The following is a 20,514-nucleotide window of genomic DNA, read 5'->3' on the forward strand; positions in this document are numbered from 1 at the left end:
GGGGGGGGGGGGGGGGTTGCCTCATTCTTGTCCCTCTAGTGCACCTGTTATTTCCTTAACACCAAAGCAGCTGAAACTGATTCTGCTACTTAACTGACCAGATCAATATCCTAGAAGCTTAATTGACTCGATGCTCTACTCTGATTAAAAAGTGTTCCTTTAATTTTTTGAGTAAAGTGCATATGTAATATTGCATTACCTTTTATTTGGTGTTGCTTGTGCTCATTGGTCATGTGGATCTTTTATGCAGGATTTGAATCACAAGGTCCCGCCAAAAATTTGCCTTAACTTGAAAACTGATTTTCTAGATGGAACCTATTTGCACAGTGGTGTGTGGAGGCTTCACAGCCACTGATCACTGTGTTGCTCTGTTAAACGTTTCTGTACCGACTGATCAACCAAACCGACATGGTAGCTGGAAATTGTAGAGTTTCATAATTCATTAATTCTTAATTCATGAATTACTGAATAATATATGTTTGGTTTTCCTTATTGCTTCCCCTTTATTGATCAGTATAGGCTGAAAGGAGATTAGTTTGAAAACTGTGGTGGTGTAAAGGTGTAGGATTGAGGCCCACATCTGAAAGGTGATTTTTGACTATATGACTCAGTCTAGCGGTGCTATGCTGAGGTAGAAAAAAGCTGGATTTAACAGCTCACTGCTCTCAGTCTTAGGCTGGTGATGCCTGTAGGAAAAATACACGATTTCATACCACTGGAAACAGATTTCTTTGAAGTTTCACAGTAAATAAGGCACAGAGCTGAGAATGGCAAACGGTAGATCAGTGGATACGATGAGCAACTAAATCGGATGTCCTATTTTGTGGAGTCACCTGGCATGTCAGTCCTCAGTAGTGAGGCTTTATCAAAAAAGATATTTATGGATGACTGAACAAGAACTCTCCAATCAGTATGTTCCCTCCAGCTAAACCCAGCTTCCTGCTGCTGTGAAATTTCCTCTCGACTGCTGACCTTAATGTTGCACATTATAATAGCATGTATAACCCAAGGGAGAAAAATAGTAGGAATGTGTGTTCCTTCTGTGCATCCAGGTGTATTTGTGGTTCTAATAAGTATATCCTTATCAGAATTTGTGCGTTGCATATGGTCTCAGTAAACCTCTGGGTCCAGATTACATCAATTACTGATTTAGCATTAGGCACCACACTCAAATGGCATTTGTTATATAGTATTGATTCTTTGCGTGAAGCCTTAAAAATACATTTGTGAATGCTCCTGGTACAATTCAATTCAACAGCATTGATTTTTTTTTTTTTTTTTTTTTTTTTTGGCATGTCAAGCAAACCAAGACTATTGAAAAAAGAATCACATACACCCACACAAACAAGCAATTTTGTAATACTGCATTTTTGTACACAGGTTGGGGAGCAGCTGATGTGGAGCTGCTGGGAGGCAGCCATGCACAAGGGCACCTTGATACCTTTGACTTATATCTATTTCCCTATATATCTGGCAAATACTGGCTTGTACTTAAATAAATTTTTGCATGCCCAAAAAATCCCCAAATATTTTTTCCTATCCATCAAAGCTAACACAGTGCTGTTTTACACTTAAAATGTACTGTTTTGTTATCAAGTCGTAGCCAAATTTCTAACTTAAACTGTTATGGTCACTGTTAAGGATGTACCCTTTCCTAACACCCGCCCAATAGCCCTTCAGATGCAGGAGCAACTGTCACAAACATCCCTCCTTTGTGCAGCCAGCACAGACACATCTGTCATTTGATATTTGGCTCATGCTAAGCGGAGGAACAGCTGCAGGGCATCGGAAACGGAGACCAGGGGAGACGTGAGTGCGTGAGTAGTTTCTGACAGCTCCTCCTGACGCATGAGTATCAGTCCCTTTAGGAATCGAGTTTTGTGTCTCTCTTACTCTCTCTCTCTTTTTCTTGTTGGCCACAACAAATGCAAATCAATATTTTGTTCATTCATAGGAAAAGGTTGAAATGGATCAAAATGTCACTTCAGTTCCAGTGAACTTTCCTACAGCTGTATGCAGTAAACAGTCAGCTGCTGACTTTTGAACATTATTACTATTATGGCTAATTGGCAGTAATGCCTTACAAAGTAACTCAGTAGAGTACTTGAATTTTTTATTTTTTTTTTTGCAGTGCTGCCTACATATAGAAAAAAATGAAGCACAGTTACAAAAAGCGCCATCACAAAATGTTAAGATATACACAGTAAACACACACAGACCTACCTGTAAGCGTTAAAAGGTTATTAATGAAACCCCCCAAGGCTGACTGCAATCCACATTTCAACAAAACTTTAACAGGATATGGGTTTTGTTTGTTTCTTACAGCCGTGTGTATATAAGAGCTTCTTCTGAGTTTATCAAATACCCGCTGCCTCATCTACAGCTGCAAAATCCATGGGAGCTTCATCAGTTATTCATAACTCATTAATTATTCCACACAAGGAGAAAGGAGAAAGGAATCACGGTGTCTGCTTTCCTACTCCACAGGTAGGCGAGTTGTCAGACACAGAGTCACAGCTTTACAGTTAAATAATTAACTGTAAAACTGGAGCTGACTGTTGAACTGCTTTTCTACAGATAATATTTAGACAAGACCAAAATGGATCAATGGAAGAAACAGAAAGATGGAGAGAGGAATGTAATAAAAGAGAGTACCAAATTCCAATCTTGCCTAGTGCACCAGAGTGGGTCCTTTTTTGTTGTTGTTGTTATTATGTAACTACTTTTTTTTTTCAAATAAACCATCTCTTACAGTTATTTTTTTTTTCTTACCGTATAACTCACACTCTCAGAATGATTATGTAGCTCAGTTAGGAAGATGGCAAAGAGGACAGCCTTTATGTTGAAGAAAAATTCTTTTTTTTTAAATGCAAGTGTGAAAGACACAAACAAAATTATGGTTAAACATAAATTACATTATAAGTGTCTCTCAGCTATGAAGTGCTGAAGTATCTGCTAGCTAAGCTCAGTTCCACACATCGGTGCACCTGCGTGTGGCCAAACTAAAAGCTAGCAATGGCCAGCTTTTAGCTGTCACCTTGAGGGAAATTAACGAGGGTGTTGCTGGTTATGTGGTTGAGGAAATGCTAATGATATCAGCTTGATATGAAATGAGTCAAATTTAATATGTTCAGACAGAGATCTATGGTAGAACACTGGATAATCTAACTGAAATGCAATACCTGTTAAAAGGACGTTTATTTTTGACAAAGCAAAAGAATATTAAGAAGTGCTTTCTCTGTAGGTGAGGCTGCAAAGTTTATTTTTAATGGCAGTAATCTTGTAATTTTGCGCATTTATTTTTAAACTTCTAATGTCACAAGTTACTTTTAAAAGTAACATTACTGTTAGTAAGTGAAACATTTACAAGAAATCCTAGGTGGTGTTGTTTCTAAATTGCTACCCTGGTATTAATTTGTATGTAAAGAGAGCCAGAGCTGAGCTGAAGATGCTGGATCCAAGGTTGTTTATATAACCAACAATAACAACCTAAAAAAAAAAAAAAAAAAGGATAAATAGCTTCTAAATGAGAATCAGCAGAACTTTGCCTCCCAGATATCACCCCCCCCCCCCCCCCCCCCCCCCCCCCCCCCCCAATCCAGTACAATGAAAACACATTTGTTGGGCAGTATCCCATTTTAATGGTAATAAAAATGGGATGCAGTGGAGCTCTACTGTCCTTCATTATTTCAGAAATTATCTAAGGATTCTGCAAAACCAAGTCAGTTTTGCAAATTTGCTCATTCCTCGAGGTGAAAACCTAATTATGACAAAATGTCCAAACACTCCACAATTCCCACTCCATCTTACGAAAGTCCTTTAGCAGCTCTGAGCTACTGTAATCCCTGCCAGAGAAACAGACTGTTGCCAGGGCAACCCCAGTCCTGCCACCATGGCAGCTGTAACTGTGGCGAGGAGATACGGAGTGCCAGAGTTGACAGGTGTTGCCGGGGTCTTCGAGATCAGTTTAGGTCTCTCATCCCTTCGCCCAATGCCGTTACACATGTGGAGCAACACTAACAAGCTGCTCACACACAAACAGACTCAACATGCTACTGGTGTGTACCGCTATTAAGACTGAGACTGCTGAGCCACGTTAATGCTCTGTGTCATGCTTGTGTCGAATTAGACAGGCACACGGTTTCCTTGCCAACTCGGAGCAGGAGGTTTATGCCACATGGTTACATTTTTTTTTTTTTTTTTAAACACACATGCTGAAGTTATGAGAAATGACTCATATTAGGTGAAACATTGTAACCTGCTGTAGGGCAGAGTAATGGGGCACTGCACAAAAAGTCAAACAACCTCCCGTTACCTTTTATTCAAGCAGAACATGGAGGACACCACATCAAATTGGTCCTAGAAAATTGTAGGGGGATATATAATGTGTGCTAGTGGAAAGCAGTAGCTGAGAGAGTGTCCATTTACTAGCAAGAGCATGAAGAAAAGATAGTTCTGTTACTGAGTCAGTGTGGCGAGGCGCAAAATGTCTATTTCAGGGCTTGCTTTAAGTAGGGTGAGTCACCAGGCTTTGGAGCACTAGAGGCTGCATATGTGTGTGCGTGGTCATGCGTGTACGCGCGTGTATTTTTACGTGATATCCCTGATTTCTCTTCCACTCTCGGTTTCTCACTCTCCCTCTATCTCCGTCACACACACGTGCCTGCCCGGAGGGTGCAGGTCTGTGACAGGTTAGGCGTTTTGGGTATGGGCCATCCTCTCCCTGTCTTTCCCTCAGCTCCTAGCCGCAAGCTGGCCCCCGTGCGGGTACAGGCACCGTCTTCAATCTGTTTGGTAAATACTGAGATAAGTAAAGCCCACCCATCGCCATAGCAGAAAATAGCCCAGGCCAGACCTGCAAGTGCAAAGATACCATGCCCTGCTGAGAGGATATACAGTACCAAGAGAAGATCATGAACATAAATGAGCTATTTTAAGAATTTAGGAGGTGTGAATGAAATCGGAGTGACAGACAGACAATGAGAGAGAAAAATGGAGGGACTGAGGGAGGAAAAGCAAATGAGAGCTGGAAACCGCTTCCTGCTGTTAGTAAAATGTCAGTGGAACCCTGGGGATGCATTGATTAACCTCTCTACTCCTAATCTGCCTTCACCACCTCAACCTTTCACTGAAGGCAAAGCACACAGACTAATGCTATACAGCTGGACCAACAGATGAGCGCTGCATAAACATGCTATTGACTACTAGTTAATGGCTCAGGCCGTAAAGACTTCACGGAGCTCAGCCAGTCATAGATACCTATTCTTCTTCCTTATTGCTTATTGGACTGCATCATTCTTCTCCTACTGATGGTTGTAGGTAGGATAACAATTAAGGAACAATCATTACAAATTTACACAGAATTTAGATGCCATGTAATGGCAACAGACAATGATGTAACCATAATTTGAGTGATATTTGTTTGTTTTTTTTTAATTTGTGCAAACTGGTTGTAAAAGGTGTGCCGTATATGTATGTATGTAAAAAAAATAAATAAATAAAAAAGGTTGTAGTTTAAAGTGATAAGCAGATGAAAGAATGTTGCACCATGGAACACTGTCTCATCAAATACTGCCTGGACCGTCATATTCAATGCAAACATTCGCTTGTAAAAATCTTAAAAAGCTTTAAGGCGAACACCCTTTACATCTCCTCTCCTTGTTTTGTCTGTTTTGTTCCTCACAGTTTGCTCCCAGTTCTCCAAAGGTGTATATGCCATTATTGGCCTGTATGACAGGAAGACCGTCAACATGCTCATGTCCTTTTGTGGAGCTCTGCACGTCTGCTTTGTGACTCCATCCTTCCCCATCGAGACAGCCAACCAATTTGTGATCCAGCTGAGGCCTGAGCTCCAGGATGCACTGGTGGGAGTTATTGAGCACTATGGCTGGACCAAGTTTGTCTACATGTACAGTTCTGACTCAGGTAGGAACGTTGTTCTCTCTCTGTTTTACTTTGCATCATGCTTAATGTTTAGGCTTGCCTCCATCATTACAAAAGCAACGAATGTCAACATTTGAATGTGGAATTTCCACTGCTTGCATTTCCACTGCAGTGCATGCAGATGAAGATAGCCAGTACCAGTTGTTAAACCAGCCACCATTTGTCATCTTTATATTGCCATGGCGACAGCAGTAGGGTCAATTTTAGTCATTGTGCAAAACGAGCAGTCATCAGAACGTTTCTTTTAGATCACTCTTTTTTTCTTTTTTTACACACAGGGAACACAGAAAAGAAATATTGACCTGCACTGACTATCAGATAAATCGCACAATGGAAAAAAAGATTAAGCTTTTTATTGAGCAGTCTTCAACAGAGACCAGGGTTGCTGCAGTTCCTTTGTCCATACTATGAAAGAAAAAAAAAAGTGCTGCGGCGTTTAAAATGAACATTTTAATGACACTCCTGCATAGGCAGACAAAAATAATGCAGCACACCTGTCAGCCTCCTGGTTCTTCCTCTCCATCTCCCCTAGAGCCAAACAGCTATAGCTTTCCCATAATGCCAGGCCATCTGTCCCAGGTGTTGTGGGTTTTGGAGCATGACCATGATTTGTGTATTTTGTGTGTATGCCCAAAAGCAGGCAGACTTCAATACATTTAAGCTGGACGACAGCTTATTGGAACTTGTATCTGCTTATGTGTTTGACTTATGTGTGACAAATAGAAGATTTAAGCCAGCTTTAAAAGACAGATGCCAGTATGTCATTCTGCAAAGCACACAATCAAGCAGTGACAGCAGAGATTTCACAGTAGTCTTTGCCTATCAATGCATGATGACCATAGCGGCCAAACGTGCCCTTCAAAAAATATTTTATCTTCTGTGATCCCTTTATTAACTAACACAAACTGTGTGTGTGTGTGTGTGTGTGTGTGTGTGTGTGTGTGTGTGTGTGTGTGTGTGTGTGTGTGTGTGTGTGTGTGTGTGTGTGTGTGTGTGTGTGTTTGAGAGGGTCACCCCTGTGAGTAGTGGGATGGAGCCAGTGGAATCCATATCAGTAGTCTCTGTTGCTTAGATACTACACTGCAGTCACCCGTCCTACATGGTTATTTTAAGCCTTTAAAAGAAATCATATTTAGTTTGATTAATCAGTTCTTAGTCACAAATACAAAATACTGAAAACCACATCATACCTTCACAGCAATCAAAGTCTAAGCCCAGCATAACGGAAGTTATCATTCCAAAAATACTACGTTAAAAATTTAAAAAATACTATATTTTACCATAAAACTGTACAGTAGCTCACTGTACATTCCATTACAGCCCAGTAGTACCTGTATTTTTACACCAGTTTGTTACAGTGTCGACCTACCATTTCCTGCTACAAAAGACCAAAAGTTCTCTCATTTTGAGCCGAATATGTTTATATTAAATGGACATTTATATTAGCATTTTCCAGTGGTTAATGCATTATCCAAAACAATCAAGGACATACAAATATATCACATGCTTTATCACATTCCTGCCGTCTCAGAGGCTTTAGTATTTCCCCCTTTTTTTTCTATAACCATCCATCTTGCTCTCTTACAGCATCCCCTCATAAATACGCCTCTCGTTTTTATTTTCAGAAGCCAAGAATGGGAAAACAAATTTGATAGCCCATTAAACCTATCATAAACAATATTCAGAAAATGGTTTCCTAAAGTGTTATTTTCTCTTGTTGATGTCTGGTGCCCAGGTCTCCCATGTTCTGCCTCTGGCCAAAAGGGTGCTTATGACAGCCAGATTCCATTATGATATCATTCACTCGCAGGATGCCTTTGAAGGAACATTTTTGTGAGTTCTTCTGTCAGACTGACTCTGACTTATGGAGGTACATCTTGCAAATTTAAAAAAATGTGAGAGAATATTTGATGCAAAGCAAGCGAAAATTCAATACATCTATAATGAAAACAGGAGGAATATAGAAAACATGTAATTATGAAGAGATAAGTATTGTTAATACTTCAGCCTCACTGACTGCAATGTGGCTCCCGGGTGCATTACAGCATTACAGAAAAGAACATTCTCAGTGCTTACCATTCATGAGATTCAAATGTTAATTTTAGCACACCTTTACTGCTGCCCAGCTCTATTCTAAAGTGCTATAACATAATATAATATAAAACCAGATTAAGAACCAAATGAACACATAAGGCTTTTAGAAGAAATAAAATAATTTAATAAATAATAAAAGAATGAAAAGATGAAAATAAGTGAACTACTGGGGCCACATTCACAAAGCTTCCTCGTGCTAAAAGTAGCTGCTGAAGAAAATTTGTCAGGATTTTAGATAGAAGATAAATGTTATTCACGCAGCATCCCAGCAATTAAAATAGTTCCTAAGAAGAAAAAAAAACATTTAGAACTGTGAAGAAGGCTTTTAAGTACAGGAGAAACTGCCAGAAAACAATGTTTAGTACTTAGTGCTTAGCTCAGTGCTTTAGTGTTTAGTGGGAATGCACCAGAATAAAACTCTGCTATATGTTTTCCATCATGGTGAGGAAATAAATTATTTGAACTTTGCATTATAGACTTAATTTATCTTTGTAGGTGTTAGAGGATCAAATTTAGTAATTAAGACAAACAGTTCCATCCATATTTAAGGTGTTGATTGACTCATAATCTCAAGTTATCCAAAAAAAATAATAATTTCACCTTAAAAGTTGCCAGCAGAAGCATGTTTGCCTTTGAGTATTTTTTTTTTTCAAATACAGTGGCTGATGGAAACAGGTAAATATGGAAATGGTGTGACAGAAGACTTTAGGAGCTACTGTGATTACGTATTTAAACTTACCACCATATTAGCAGTCATTGCATAATAATAATAATAATAATTTGTGCATTTGTATGTGTGTCAACTCCAGATGCTGAGCTATGATAATGTTTGTGGTCGATCTCATTTAAAATTCACTCGCATCTTCAAGCCAACGCAATAGTGCTGAACTGAAAAAAAATGCAGCAGTGCAGCAGTGATGAGTTTGGCCAGTACAGCTTTCATCAGCCGAGTGATCACACAAACAATTACAGCGCTTTCACGGTCTCATATTAGGATTTAGTTCATTTTATTTTTCACATCTTAGGCTTACAAAAGCATTCGCAGACATGGCGAAGTTCCCAGAGTGGTAGGTGTAATTTGTAAAAGCTGAATAATTTTCACTGTTAATAATTAAGTACAAAGGATGCCAGCATATTAAATTGGTAGGTCTGTGTTTTCAAATATTTCATAGGTTAAAGCTTCAAATATATTTAACTAACTTGTGTATTCATATTTAAATTATTTCCAGTGTAAATTATATGATGAGATCTGCCAGCTTCACCATCCATGTTCCCTGAACCAGTCTCTGGCTCTGAGATTATCAGGATGTTTAGAAATATGGGCACTGGTTGCAATGCATGGTGCTGTCCATGGTGCTGAAACCTTTACCATTGCCACAACTTGACTCCTTTAAAGTCAGCCTCGTGACTTTACTCACAGCCACAGCTGACTATCTCCTGACATTTTTGCTGTTAAATGTGTCAGCACCAAGTGGTACAAATGAAGAAAAAGAGACACCATCTCCATGTGCCTTTCAAGTAATATACACCAACCCCTCCATATCGCTTCCATTCAGCATCCTCGCATTTTTCTGGTTGTCTAATTTATTTACATGTGCTATATTGTGGTCATATATAGAGGTGAAACGCCATCCATCTTTTTATTTCTTAATGACCTGTTGTCAAAAAAAGCAGCGTGAATTGCCTGGAGAGCAGCTGGTGTGCATTCTAATAAGGCCAAGCAATCATCTTTCAGATGCTGTGACTGCATTTCTCATTCTTCTTTTGACAGGGTTTGTGTTGTTGCTGCTGTTGTGGAAAAGCCAGTAATGTATTTGTGCAAATTTGTCCCTATGAGCATGTACAAGCATAGAATATATGTAAAACACATGATGTGTGTGGGTAAACAGGAGCTTTAACAGTGTTTGCCAGCTAAGTGACATAGACACAAGTACAACTACATCATGTATCAGTTTGCAATTCAAAATTTTGTGATTGCTATAATTCGTTTGGGTAATGGCTGCCAGTCTGCCGTGGGTGAAATTACTTTATTTACTCTGTGGAACAACTGCGGCTGCCAGCTTGAGAGGAATCTGATTGGTCTACTGCCAGCAGCAAAGAAGTACAACAGTGACTCAGACTGTAAATCAGAGCCTAAGATCAATGTGTTCCATAATCACCTTTTATATCCTGTCTTAGCGTGAGCCTTTAGCTTTTTGGCTGCTCTACCTGTTACTCTGTGACGCTTGGGTGAGTCAGCAGGGTATTGGTGACAGTGTAATTGAGTTGAGCCACCTGTAATTGGGGCTTGGAGGACTTAAAGCTTACTGCGAGTGGGTCGTCTGGCTGATTGTTTGTTACCATGAAAATGGTGATTATTTAGCCCGGCGGTGTGCGAGTTGTAAATGCGCACCTGTATAATGTCAGTGTGCTTAATGGACTATCCCATTTGTTACACTTTATCACCAGAGCTACAGGGGAGATTCTGATGGATAAGCTTATCGGGAGCAGTTTGGGTTTCTGCACAGCTTCTGTTTGATTCTCAAGTTGTCTTAATTTATCTTGCAGTTCATAATGTAACTACACAAAGTATGAGATTACCCTGCATGTAATTTATATCTCATGCTGTCTAATAAGATGTAGACACTGTTGAATTGCTCCCAGTAGATGAATACCAACTACTCATTCATCAACTTTGCAGAAGTTCTGTTATAGATGCCCACGCAGTTACCTCCAGAGCTCACTTTGTGCATTTTAATCAGTTCCTACAGTTGCCAAAACTCATTTTCTCATTTTCGTCTCTTCCAGGCCTGTCTGTGTTGCAGAAGGTTCTTGACACAGCAGCGGAGAGGAACTGGCTGGTGACCTCGGTCAATGTGGAGACCATGACTGAGGCCTCTTTCCTGAAAGTGTTCCAGGATTTGGACAAGAGGAAGGAGGGCCAGATTATCATTGACTGTGAGACTGAGAGGCTCACTGGCATACTGAAAAAGGTAAAAAGAGTCGCTCTGTTTTTATGAAGTGCATTACGCAAATATTTCACAATGTATAATGTAATTTTAGCACTACAATGTATCCACATAGCTCAGTAAAACCATATAATTTTCCTTTTAGACACATGTCAAGCTTAAGTAAATGGCTTAAGTTCAAAGGAATTCTTCATTTCAGGACAGTGCAATGCTCATTTTAATCAGATAAAGAAAGGAGGGAGGCACAGAGAGAAAGGAGGGGACATAAATTGAAAGTAGGAGTTGGCTGTTGGTCTGCTGGAACATCAAGGACAGTAAAAGATAAATAACATAGCTATGGCATTTGGAGCCAGTAGTTCTCCCATGATAAGATCATCACTTACTCATCTCTGCATTGTTGAAAAGAAAAGGATCCTATCATCACAATTGACTGTTTGCCAACCCCTTCCATCAAACATAGACTGTCCAATCATAACTTAGGAACTGTAACTAGGTACAGCAGGTGTGTTGAACGCTAGACTATATCATGAACATGGGGTCTGTTTGTTCCCACCTTTTTAAAGGTGAGATTAAAAACACAGTAGGCAAATATGAGGAACATATATCTGGCTAATTAATGGCTAACAGTAGTTTGGGTAAAGGAGGATATCAAAGTAACTGGGATGGGATGTTAGCGATGTTAGCAAAAAATAAAGATTAAAAATATGAAAAATGAATGTTTAAGAGCTTATAAGTATATGTTAATGGATAAAGGCATTGTGACATCACCCACTAGCTTGTGGAATGGCATTTTTTTTTTTTGCCATTTAGGTTGTTTGGAGCCAGACGTGACGATAGTTGGATGAGCAGTTGGAGTGTTACATTATTTGCTTTTGTTAGCAAAGTGCACAGATGACTGTATGGGTGCATTTCACAGACAGAGATACCTTTTAATCAGTTCTAAGTGATAAGCTTTCTACAACTTGAGCACAGACATTTTGAAAAGGCTCTTAGTATAACTAACAGAGAGAGATATAATATTTGCCATATTATTTGTCAGATACTTTCATTGTTAATGTTAGTATCCCAAAGGCACCAATAGCACAATTTTTAATCGTTTAACAGGAGAAAATAAATTGACAAGTTGACTCGTCTAAAAGATAAAAAAAATCATGAGAAAACATTTAAAACAGAGCATACTTTAAGTGTATGAAGTTACAACAAATATTTCTGGTGCTATATGCTCCCTGTTGATCAAATCTTAAATGTGTGACATTTTGTGCTGTTTATAAAGTTGCAAACACACACACAGTGTTAGATTAGCTTGTGTATGGCTAACCTTAGCAGTGCTAACGACCGTAACCTTGATTTCTTCCATGCTAGCATTCAAATCCCAATGCAAAATATGGTTACACCTGGCTTTGGTTGCTTGGTAATGTTCCAGTTATTCTCCCATTATTCTGACAAAGCTGACATATAGGCATTCTACATTAATAAAATAAAAATAATGCATTTAACTGACTATTATTTCTGACACAGACTAGCAAAGTCAGCAATGTTTAAACATCTAGTTGAGTAGTTGTGCATATCTCAGTGTTTTGATTAGCTGAATTGAAGCCTAACAAACAGTGAACAGCTACAGCCACCAGTAACATTGGTCCAATTGGGGAAATTTGCTAAAGAGACCAAAACATTTTGCATCAGGCAACAAATATGTTCATTTGTGCTGTAAATTTTGGAATTTTAATACTTGAATCTATGGGGATTAGCTTGCTTTTGGAGACAGCCTCAGGTGACAGTGTAACTGTTACGGGTCGTAAGGGCAGATTAAGTGTTGTTAATAAGAAGCAGTAGCAACGTTAAACCAATAATTTAGAATACAATAACTGCACTTTAATTCTAAACAGTGACACTCCTTCTATTTCTTAGTCTTCTCCATGAAACATTAATTCAGCAGATACCTTAGACAGTCTTTTATCATTCATATCATCATGAATGAAGCAATTAGGTTCACCATAGGGACGCTTTTCACAGGGGTCTCAGTTTAAAACAAGCTTGAAACATTTAAAAGTATTTTTCAGCCAACCCATGTACATTACTTGAGGTTAATTACCCAGCTGCTAAGGACAGCTGTCTTTCAATCAGCTAATTCAGTGACTCAAAATGAGCCGTCCTTTGTCATCCGCTGTCTGAAATCAAGAACCATTATTTTCAAAAGTTCTTTTTTTTTGTATGCGTGTGTTTTGTTGGGGGGTTTTTTGCCTTTCACAAGCAGAGATTCTGGCATAATAACAAGGCACCAAGGTGTAATTTGTTTTGCTCTGTTGATTCCACATGAGTTATGATTTTCAGTCAAACTGCAATAGTTCTTTATGTTTGTTCCAGAAGAAAAAAAAAAAAGCGTGCACACGTCCCCATCTGTATTTGTAGGCTATCACTGCTCTGTGTGAATGTTATTGATGGCCCGGTCTCTACAGTTAAGGTTATTGCATCAGTTCTCACCAGTTTACAGAAGCTGAGCCTGAGAAGTTCTCCATTCAGACAGCCACCATCAATCACCGACATCTGCTCCCTGCCTCCACGCTGCCATGACTGTGCACCCATCCAGGGAGAAACACATATATACACAACACCTCTGCTTGGTTTGCCCTTTACACTCACACCTGATCTCATCTAATACATCTCATACTGTACTGATATTGTCCTACAATACAGCCACTGACAGTATATCATATAAGCTGGGTGTAGATGCAGTTTCATAGACAAGCCTGTGGCCTGCTCTTTTTGGGCTGAACTCTGAATGACTCTTAAAATCTGCATGTATAATTAAAAAAAGCTACTCAAAGCCAAAACTTTTCCATTTGACAGTCCAGTGTGCCTGAGTGTTTTTCCCCTGGTGCACGGTGTATTGGTGTCTCTCCTCCCTCCTTCTTGTTTTTCCTTGCCTGAGGCTTGGCCCACAGGACTCCCCTCGCGTTGGGGTCATCATTAATAACAAATGCCACCTTCTGTCATGACCTACGGCATCATTAGACACGCACGCAAACAGCACGCGAGGAAATGAGTGCACTTTGCACTGTGTGCACAAAGCAAAATGCTCACAAAGAGAAAGAGGAATGAAAAATATGTTAAGCCACAGTGCCTGAATGGAGAGCATGAAACAAATTTCTTATCCACCGGTTTAAGGCTGTTATTAAGCTTTAAATTAATGCTGCTCACTTGACCTTATTTTATGCGACTGTTTTCATGATACGCCAGCTAAGCGTGATAATTTTTTTTTCTTTTAAATCATATACTTAATCTACTTTTGAATTTAAGTAAAAGTGATGCTCAATTTACCAGCTTCATTTATAAATAAACCATCTCTACAATTGCAGTACACATCTCTTTAAGTGTCCTGACCCTCTGTGATTGGCCAACCTGTGACGCCTGCAGTGAAAGAATTATGACAGTACAGGCAGGACCGAGGTGTAGAGTGTAAGCGTGGGAGAAGGGCTGGCACAGTTCATCACTAACAGCCTGCATTATTTCATGGTATTGTCAGACCTTGATGGAGTTCCAGGGAAGTACAATTCTGTAAAATATTTAAATTTTAGAGCAAAGATCAAACCAGAGCTCACAAAAGAACAGTATTAAAGCAAAGAGAGACAAGCAGGATTAGGAAAACTCTGTTTCATGTCTTAAAATGTGTATATTTCTCAGTACTACAAGTTGAACTTGTTTCTTCTTGGGGTAAATATCTGCATAAAATCAGCAATTCTGTAAGAAACACTTCTGCCACAGCAATACCATTACTGAAGGGAAGGGGAGGAAAGGATATTCTCTGACTCCAGAACTGACATTTTCTCAAAGCCAACATGTTCAAAGTCCAGTCCCTTTGCTCTGATTTCCTGTTAACCTACTTTCTGCCTGTCCTGTACAAGATCAAATACTTTACACTGTCCTGTCTCTGGTGTGCTGCTGAGAGAGTGTCATAACTCTCCCCTCACTTTCTCACACATAAACATATCCAAAACAACCTTGTGCGGCTGTGTGTGGCAAACATTTGATTTTCTCTCTCTTTTTTGTTCTTGCCTTTCAGATTGTTGAGCAAGGAAAGAACGCAAAGAGTTACCACTACATTCTGGCTAACCTGGTAAGAGATCGCTGACTATTAATTTAGTGACTATTTTCATTTTTTTTATTTCAGTGACCAATGAGCCTCCCCTTGTTTCTTTGAATTTTGCTTCCAAGGAGTCAGATTTTTTGTAATTTTCTTTTTAAAGTTTTCTTTGGACATTGGCTGCTTTTTCACTTATTTTCAGTCCAGTCCTTGTACCTGGCCATTTCCACAGGATTGTTTTTCTTTTCAGTAAGTCACTATACCTGTTTCCCATTTTCCAAAAGAAATATCAAGAAATGAGTGGTGGCTCAACACTTTTGCGCAGTAATGCATCCATACCTTGATTGGATTTGTATTGCTATAAATTTTTATCTTTTTACTGGATTCCAAACTTTCAGTAGTCTATTGCCAATTTAATTGGCGTGTGTACCTAAAGGAATTATCTGGTTTTCCCTTATTCCATCTGTAGCTCAGCTTGGTCCAGCATGTGTTCCAATCCAAATGACAATATCAGTCATTTGCTCCAAAATGACCCATATGAGCATTTCCAAAATGAGCACTCTTACATGTGGCTTCGTGTGTCATGTCAGCATGTAATCTGGCTGCAGCTTGGGAGAGAGAGTAGGTCACCTACTAATTGGAAGGTTGGTGGTTCAATCCCTGGCTGCTCCAGTGTGCATGCCAAAGTATCCTTGGGCAAAATACCAAATTGGGTGTATGAATGAGGAATGTTGTATAAAGTACTTTCAGTGCACAATTACAGTAGAAAAGTGTTATACAAGAGCCAAACTATTTATTTAATGTTTAAGCTTTACCAGTGGCATCTAGTGGCATTTATTCCCCACAGACTTTTCAGAAATCTGAGAACATCTTGTTCTTGCCCCTTCCTTGTTGCCTGTCAGACTTGGCATAAATAACTAAATAAAAAGATAAATAAACAAAAATACAAACATTAACAAGAATAGCCTATAGAAAACTTATAGAGCTGTTCTTGTAAAAGCAAATATGTTTGGTACATCAGTGCATTCGGATCATCATTCCGATTGTGAAAAATGCCAGACATGACAGGCTGAAAAAAGAAAAAAAGAAAATGCCAAGAAAATGCCAAGAAAATCCAAACATGTTATTTACATGCCTTTTTGTGTACAACCACTCAAGGTCAATTTTATTTTAAAACATAGGTATTGGTCATAAAACATGTCTGCAAAAATAACCTATGAGGGCACTTTTTAAAGGAGGACAGGCTCACTAGGTCATACACTATATTGCCAAAAGTATTGACTCATCCATCCAAATCACTGAATCCAGGTGTTCCAATCACTTCCATGGCCACAGGTGTATAAACCAAGCACCTAGGCATGCAGGCTGTTTCTACAAACATTTGTGAAAGAATGGGTCGCTCTTAGGAGCTCAGTGAATTCCAGCATGGTACTGTGATAGGATGCCACAAGTGCAACAAGTCCAGTCGTGAAATTTCCTCCATACTAAATATTCCACAGTCAGCTGTTAGTGGGATTATAACAAAGTGGAAGTGATTGGGAACAACAGCAACTCGGCCAGGAAGTGGTAGGCCACGTAAAATGCTGAGGCACATAGTCTGCAGAGGTTTGCTAATTTCCAGCAGTCGTTATTACAGACTGCAGCCTTCAGATTAGTTCAAGAACAGTGCGTAGAGAGCTTCATGGAATGGGTTTATATGGCCGAGCAGCTGCATCGAAATTTTACGTCACCAAAGGCAATGCAACATTCAAATGCAGTGGTGCAAAGCACACTGCCACTGAACTCCAGAGCAGTGGAAACGTGTTCTCTGGCATAACGAATCACGCTTCTCCGACTGACAATCCAATGGATGAGTCTGGGTTTGGTGGTTGCCAGGAGAACGGTACTTGTCTGACTGCATTGTCAAGTGTAAATTTTGGTGGAGAGGGGATTATGGTGTGGGGTTGTTTTTCAGGAGTTGGGCTCCAGTGAAAGGAACTCTTAGGACAAAATGTTCCCAATTTTGTGGGAACAGTTTGGGGATGGCCCCTTCCTGTTCCAACATGACTGCACACCAGTGCACAAAGCAATAAAGACATGAATGAGCAAGTTTGATGTGGAAGAACTTGGCTGGCCTGCACAGAGTTCTGACCTCTACCCAATAGAACCACTTTGGGATGAATTAGAGTGGATACTGCAAACAACACCTTCTTGTCCAACAGCAGTCTCTGACCTCACAAATGCACTTCTGGAAGAATGGTCAGAAATTCCTGTAAACACATTCCTAAACCTTCCCTGAAGACTTGACACTGTTATAGCTGCAAAGGGTGGGTTGACATCATATTAAACCATATGGATTAAGAATGGAATGACACTCAAGTTCATATGTGTGTGTGAAGGCAGACGAGCAAATACTCTTAGCAATATAGTGTGTGTCCTTTCACTGTCAAAACTATCGAAATCACAGCAGCAGTGGAAGACCTGTGGCAGTCAGGGACAGAAACCTGTGCAGACTAACAGCAACAGAAAAAGGTCAGGCATCCAGTGTACAGCAAGCATATATCCATTAACTCTTTTTGTCTGTTGCCTTTTGTCTGCACACATGTTATGTAGACCCCAACAACACTCGCTAAATGCGACCAAATGGGAAGAAAACCGGCATCAACAGAAGCTGTGGTAATAACAGCATTAATATGCAGCTGCTGGCTTAAACAGTTTCTCACTGCTGGCATTCTAGATTGACTCAATCTCTCCCGTCTGACCGGTTTGCCAGATTTCATTTTAAATAATAAAGCTTAGACAGTAATAACAGGTGATATGCAAAGTGACCACAGTCATTTAAAATGGACCCATTAAAATGTATGACCAAACAAAAGAACGAAAAAGTCTTCGCATGTCCTCGAACCTTTTAGCTAATTTATTTACTTCAGTGCTCATCTGCGCTTGCGTGTGTTGAGTCTGAGCAGAGCACAGACTGCATTTCAGTAAGTACTTAAATTGTGGTTACGATTGTGTCGGGAACACCCCCCCTCCACGGCCTGTATTAGCAAAGGCTAGTTTCTATAGTAACCTCTTCAGCTGACTGCACAGCATTAGCTCATTCATGGAGCAGAAAAAAAGACATAAGTCTGTCTGTTGAGCTGAGAAATATGGACACCTGGCAGCACACACACAGGTACATTATACGGAAATGGGGTTTTTAGGGCAGACTGAACGCTGGCCCTCTTCTTTGCTTGTATATATATATATATATAATAAAATAAAGGGCACAAAAAAACTATTTTAGAGAACTTTAGGCTAGTGAACAGCAAGCCCGCTTTGTTTCTCTTCAATTCTTTTGACTGTATGAAAATCAAAACACAGTAAACAACTGTGAATTTGAAGCAGATGTGACAAAAAGGGAGCCAACGCTTCAAATGGCACGAGAAAAAAACAACAGCAGAGCAGAGAAGAAAGAAAAAGGATAGAACGCTGGCGACAATCCAGAGAGGCACCTTTTCTTCTCATCAGTCAAAACTTTGCTTTTAAACCTCAGACAAATCACAGACAAATCTTCTCTCCTGCTCTGTCTCTACTCCCACCCAGTCCCTCTTGTCTACCTCCTCCTCTCCCCACGCTGACAGGCAGCCTGCTGAGAGACTGAAACTGTCTTTTCTACTTTCTCCCCCTCTGAAAAACAGCCTTCTCCACATAATAGTCAGGGGAAAAAAAATACAAGTAGGAAATACCATTACAGTAAATCGCTTCTCCCTCCATTCTGCTTTGCCTGAGGCTTGCCTTGCATTGTTCACAGTAGCCTATAAGGTTTTGATCCTGCTGTTGTTAACAGTAGCCTATGAAGACTCAGTCTATCACAGATTAGTGCCAGACTGCTCCTGCCACAAAATGAGGCTTTCTATTTCCTTTCTCACTACTTCTGTCCCTCAGGAAAGAGCCAAATGAAGTCTGCTCAATGAGATGATCACTCTATGTAAAAATGAAAGGGTTTTTTTTTCTTTATTAAGCAATTAACTCTTGGACTTTTGATGGTACAGTTAAAACAGTACTTAAAATGTGATAAACTTGGCAAAATTACCCACTAATGTTAGGTGTCGCTGGTTCCCAACCTTTTCAGATAATGATCTTACAAAAAGCTCACGTACTTGCAACCCTTTAATGCACGTCCATCCATCCATCTGCTTATAAGCTAAACCACTTATACAACTCACCTGTCATGAGGTAAGAGGCATTGTACACCCTGGTCAGGTGAAACTCATTTTAGAGGTAAATCATCCTTTTGCAGTTAGTGTATTTGGTACAGCAGAATTATTTATATATTTCAGCTGAATACCAATCAGCCAACATAGACCCTGTTGACTCACTGGTGTAATTATCCCTAAGGGAACGTCCAGAATCTGCAGTTGCAATCCACTGCTCTAGAAGAACAGATCAGTCTCGATTTCACAATCAAGTAATATGTCCTTTCTGTTTGTATAATCTGTTTCTCTCTCATTTCCAGGGTTTTCTGGACATTGATCTGACAGACCTAAGGAAAGGCGGGGCAAACATAACCGGCTTCCAACTCGTCAACAACTCAGAGCCGAGTGTGAGCCGCGTGGTCCAGCAGTGGATGGAGTTTGACATTAAGGACTCCAAAGTGCCCAAGACTGGACTCAAAGTACTACCCCTTTAATTTCTGAGTTGCTTTCTTCTTCTTCTTCTTCTTCTTCTTCTATACGTGTCTAAGTGTACATTAGGCAGCTGTGAAATAGCTTGGGGGTATAAGAAACTTTAACTGATAACTTATGTTCAGTGTAAGGCCGGGGCTGCCTAGAAGGTTATTTCCCCTGTCACTTTGTTTGTGGCCATCAGCAGAATACTGATAAAAGCTATAAAAGGGTTTTGACTAAATGTGATGGATAACTCTAAATCTTATCTGAGTATGTGTTCTGGATTTGAGATTTGTGCATTTAAATGATTATTGATCTTTAGAAAGCTGAGAGTGATTCTATATCCAGGATTTTTTTGTATTTGCAGGAACAAGAAAGTAACCTAAAGTTTAAGTTATAGATATTAATTCTAATGTTTAAGCAAAGCATTTCTAGTTTTTATGATAGACGAAAGAAAATTTCCTCCATTGTTGCCTTGGCTGTCTTTAATGTTGCTACTGTTAATTACCTGCTCTCTGCAGTACACAGGTGCTCTAACATATGATGGGGTGAAAGTCATGTCAACAGCCTTCCAGAATTTAAGGAGACAGAGGATAGACATATCTCGCAGGGGCAACGCCGGAGAGTGTCTTGCCAACCCACCAGCTCCCTGGGGACAGGGCATAGACATCCAAAGAGCCCTGCAGCAGGTCAGCACACGTGGAGAGAAACATGCTAATGCACATGCACGTGTACATACACAGACCCGCGTGCACCCTCACACAATTTCTTGAGTGGCACATTGGCTAACAGCTCCTGAGTTTGGGCTGGCTGAACAAAT

At 39.8% G+C, this 20,514-nt stretch overlaps 1 protein-coding gene across 1 annotated transcript in view; it reads left to right on the top strand.

Annotated features, from left to right (window-relative positions):
• Window positions 1-20,514, top strand: part of gria1a (glutamate receptor, ionotropic, AMPA 1a) — a 74,174-nt gene that overhangs the window by 14,349 nt on the left and 39,311 nt on the right. Inside the window, exons 3-7 of the mRNA XM_030738785.1 lie at window positions 5,686-5,925; window positions 10,825-11,009; window positions 15,046-15,099; window positions 19,544-19,702; window positions 20,216-20,383. Of these exons, the coding sequence (XP_030594645.1) occupies window positions 5,686-5,925; window positions 10,825-11,009; window positions 15,046-15,099; window positions 19,544-19,702; window positions 20,216-20,383 (806 nt within the window). The remainder of the gene's footprint in view (window positions 1-5,685; window positions 5,926-10,824; window positions 11,010-15,045; window positions 15,100-19,543; window positions 19,703-20,215; window positions 20,384-20,514) is intronic.

The sequence above is a fragment of the Archocentrus centrarchus genome, chromosome 10 (assembly GCF_007364275.1).
Source record: "Archocentrus centrarchus isolate MPI-CPG fArcCen1 chromosome 10, fArcCen1, whole genome shotgun sequence".
Lineage (NCBI taxonomy): Eukaryota > Metazoa > Chordata > Actinopteri > Cichliformes > Cichlidae > Archocentrus > Archocentrus centrarchus.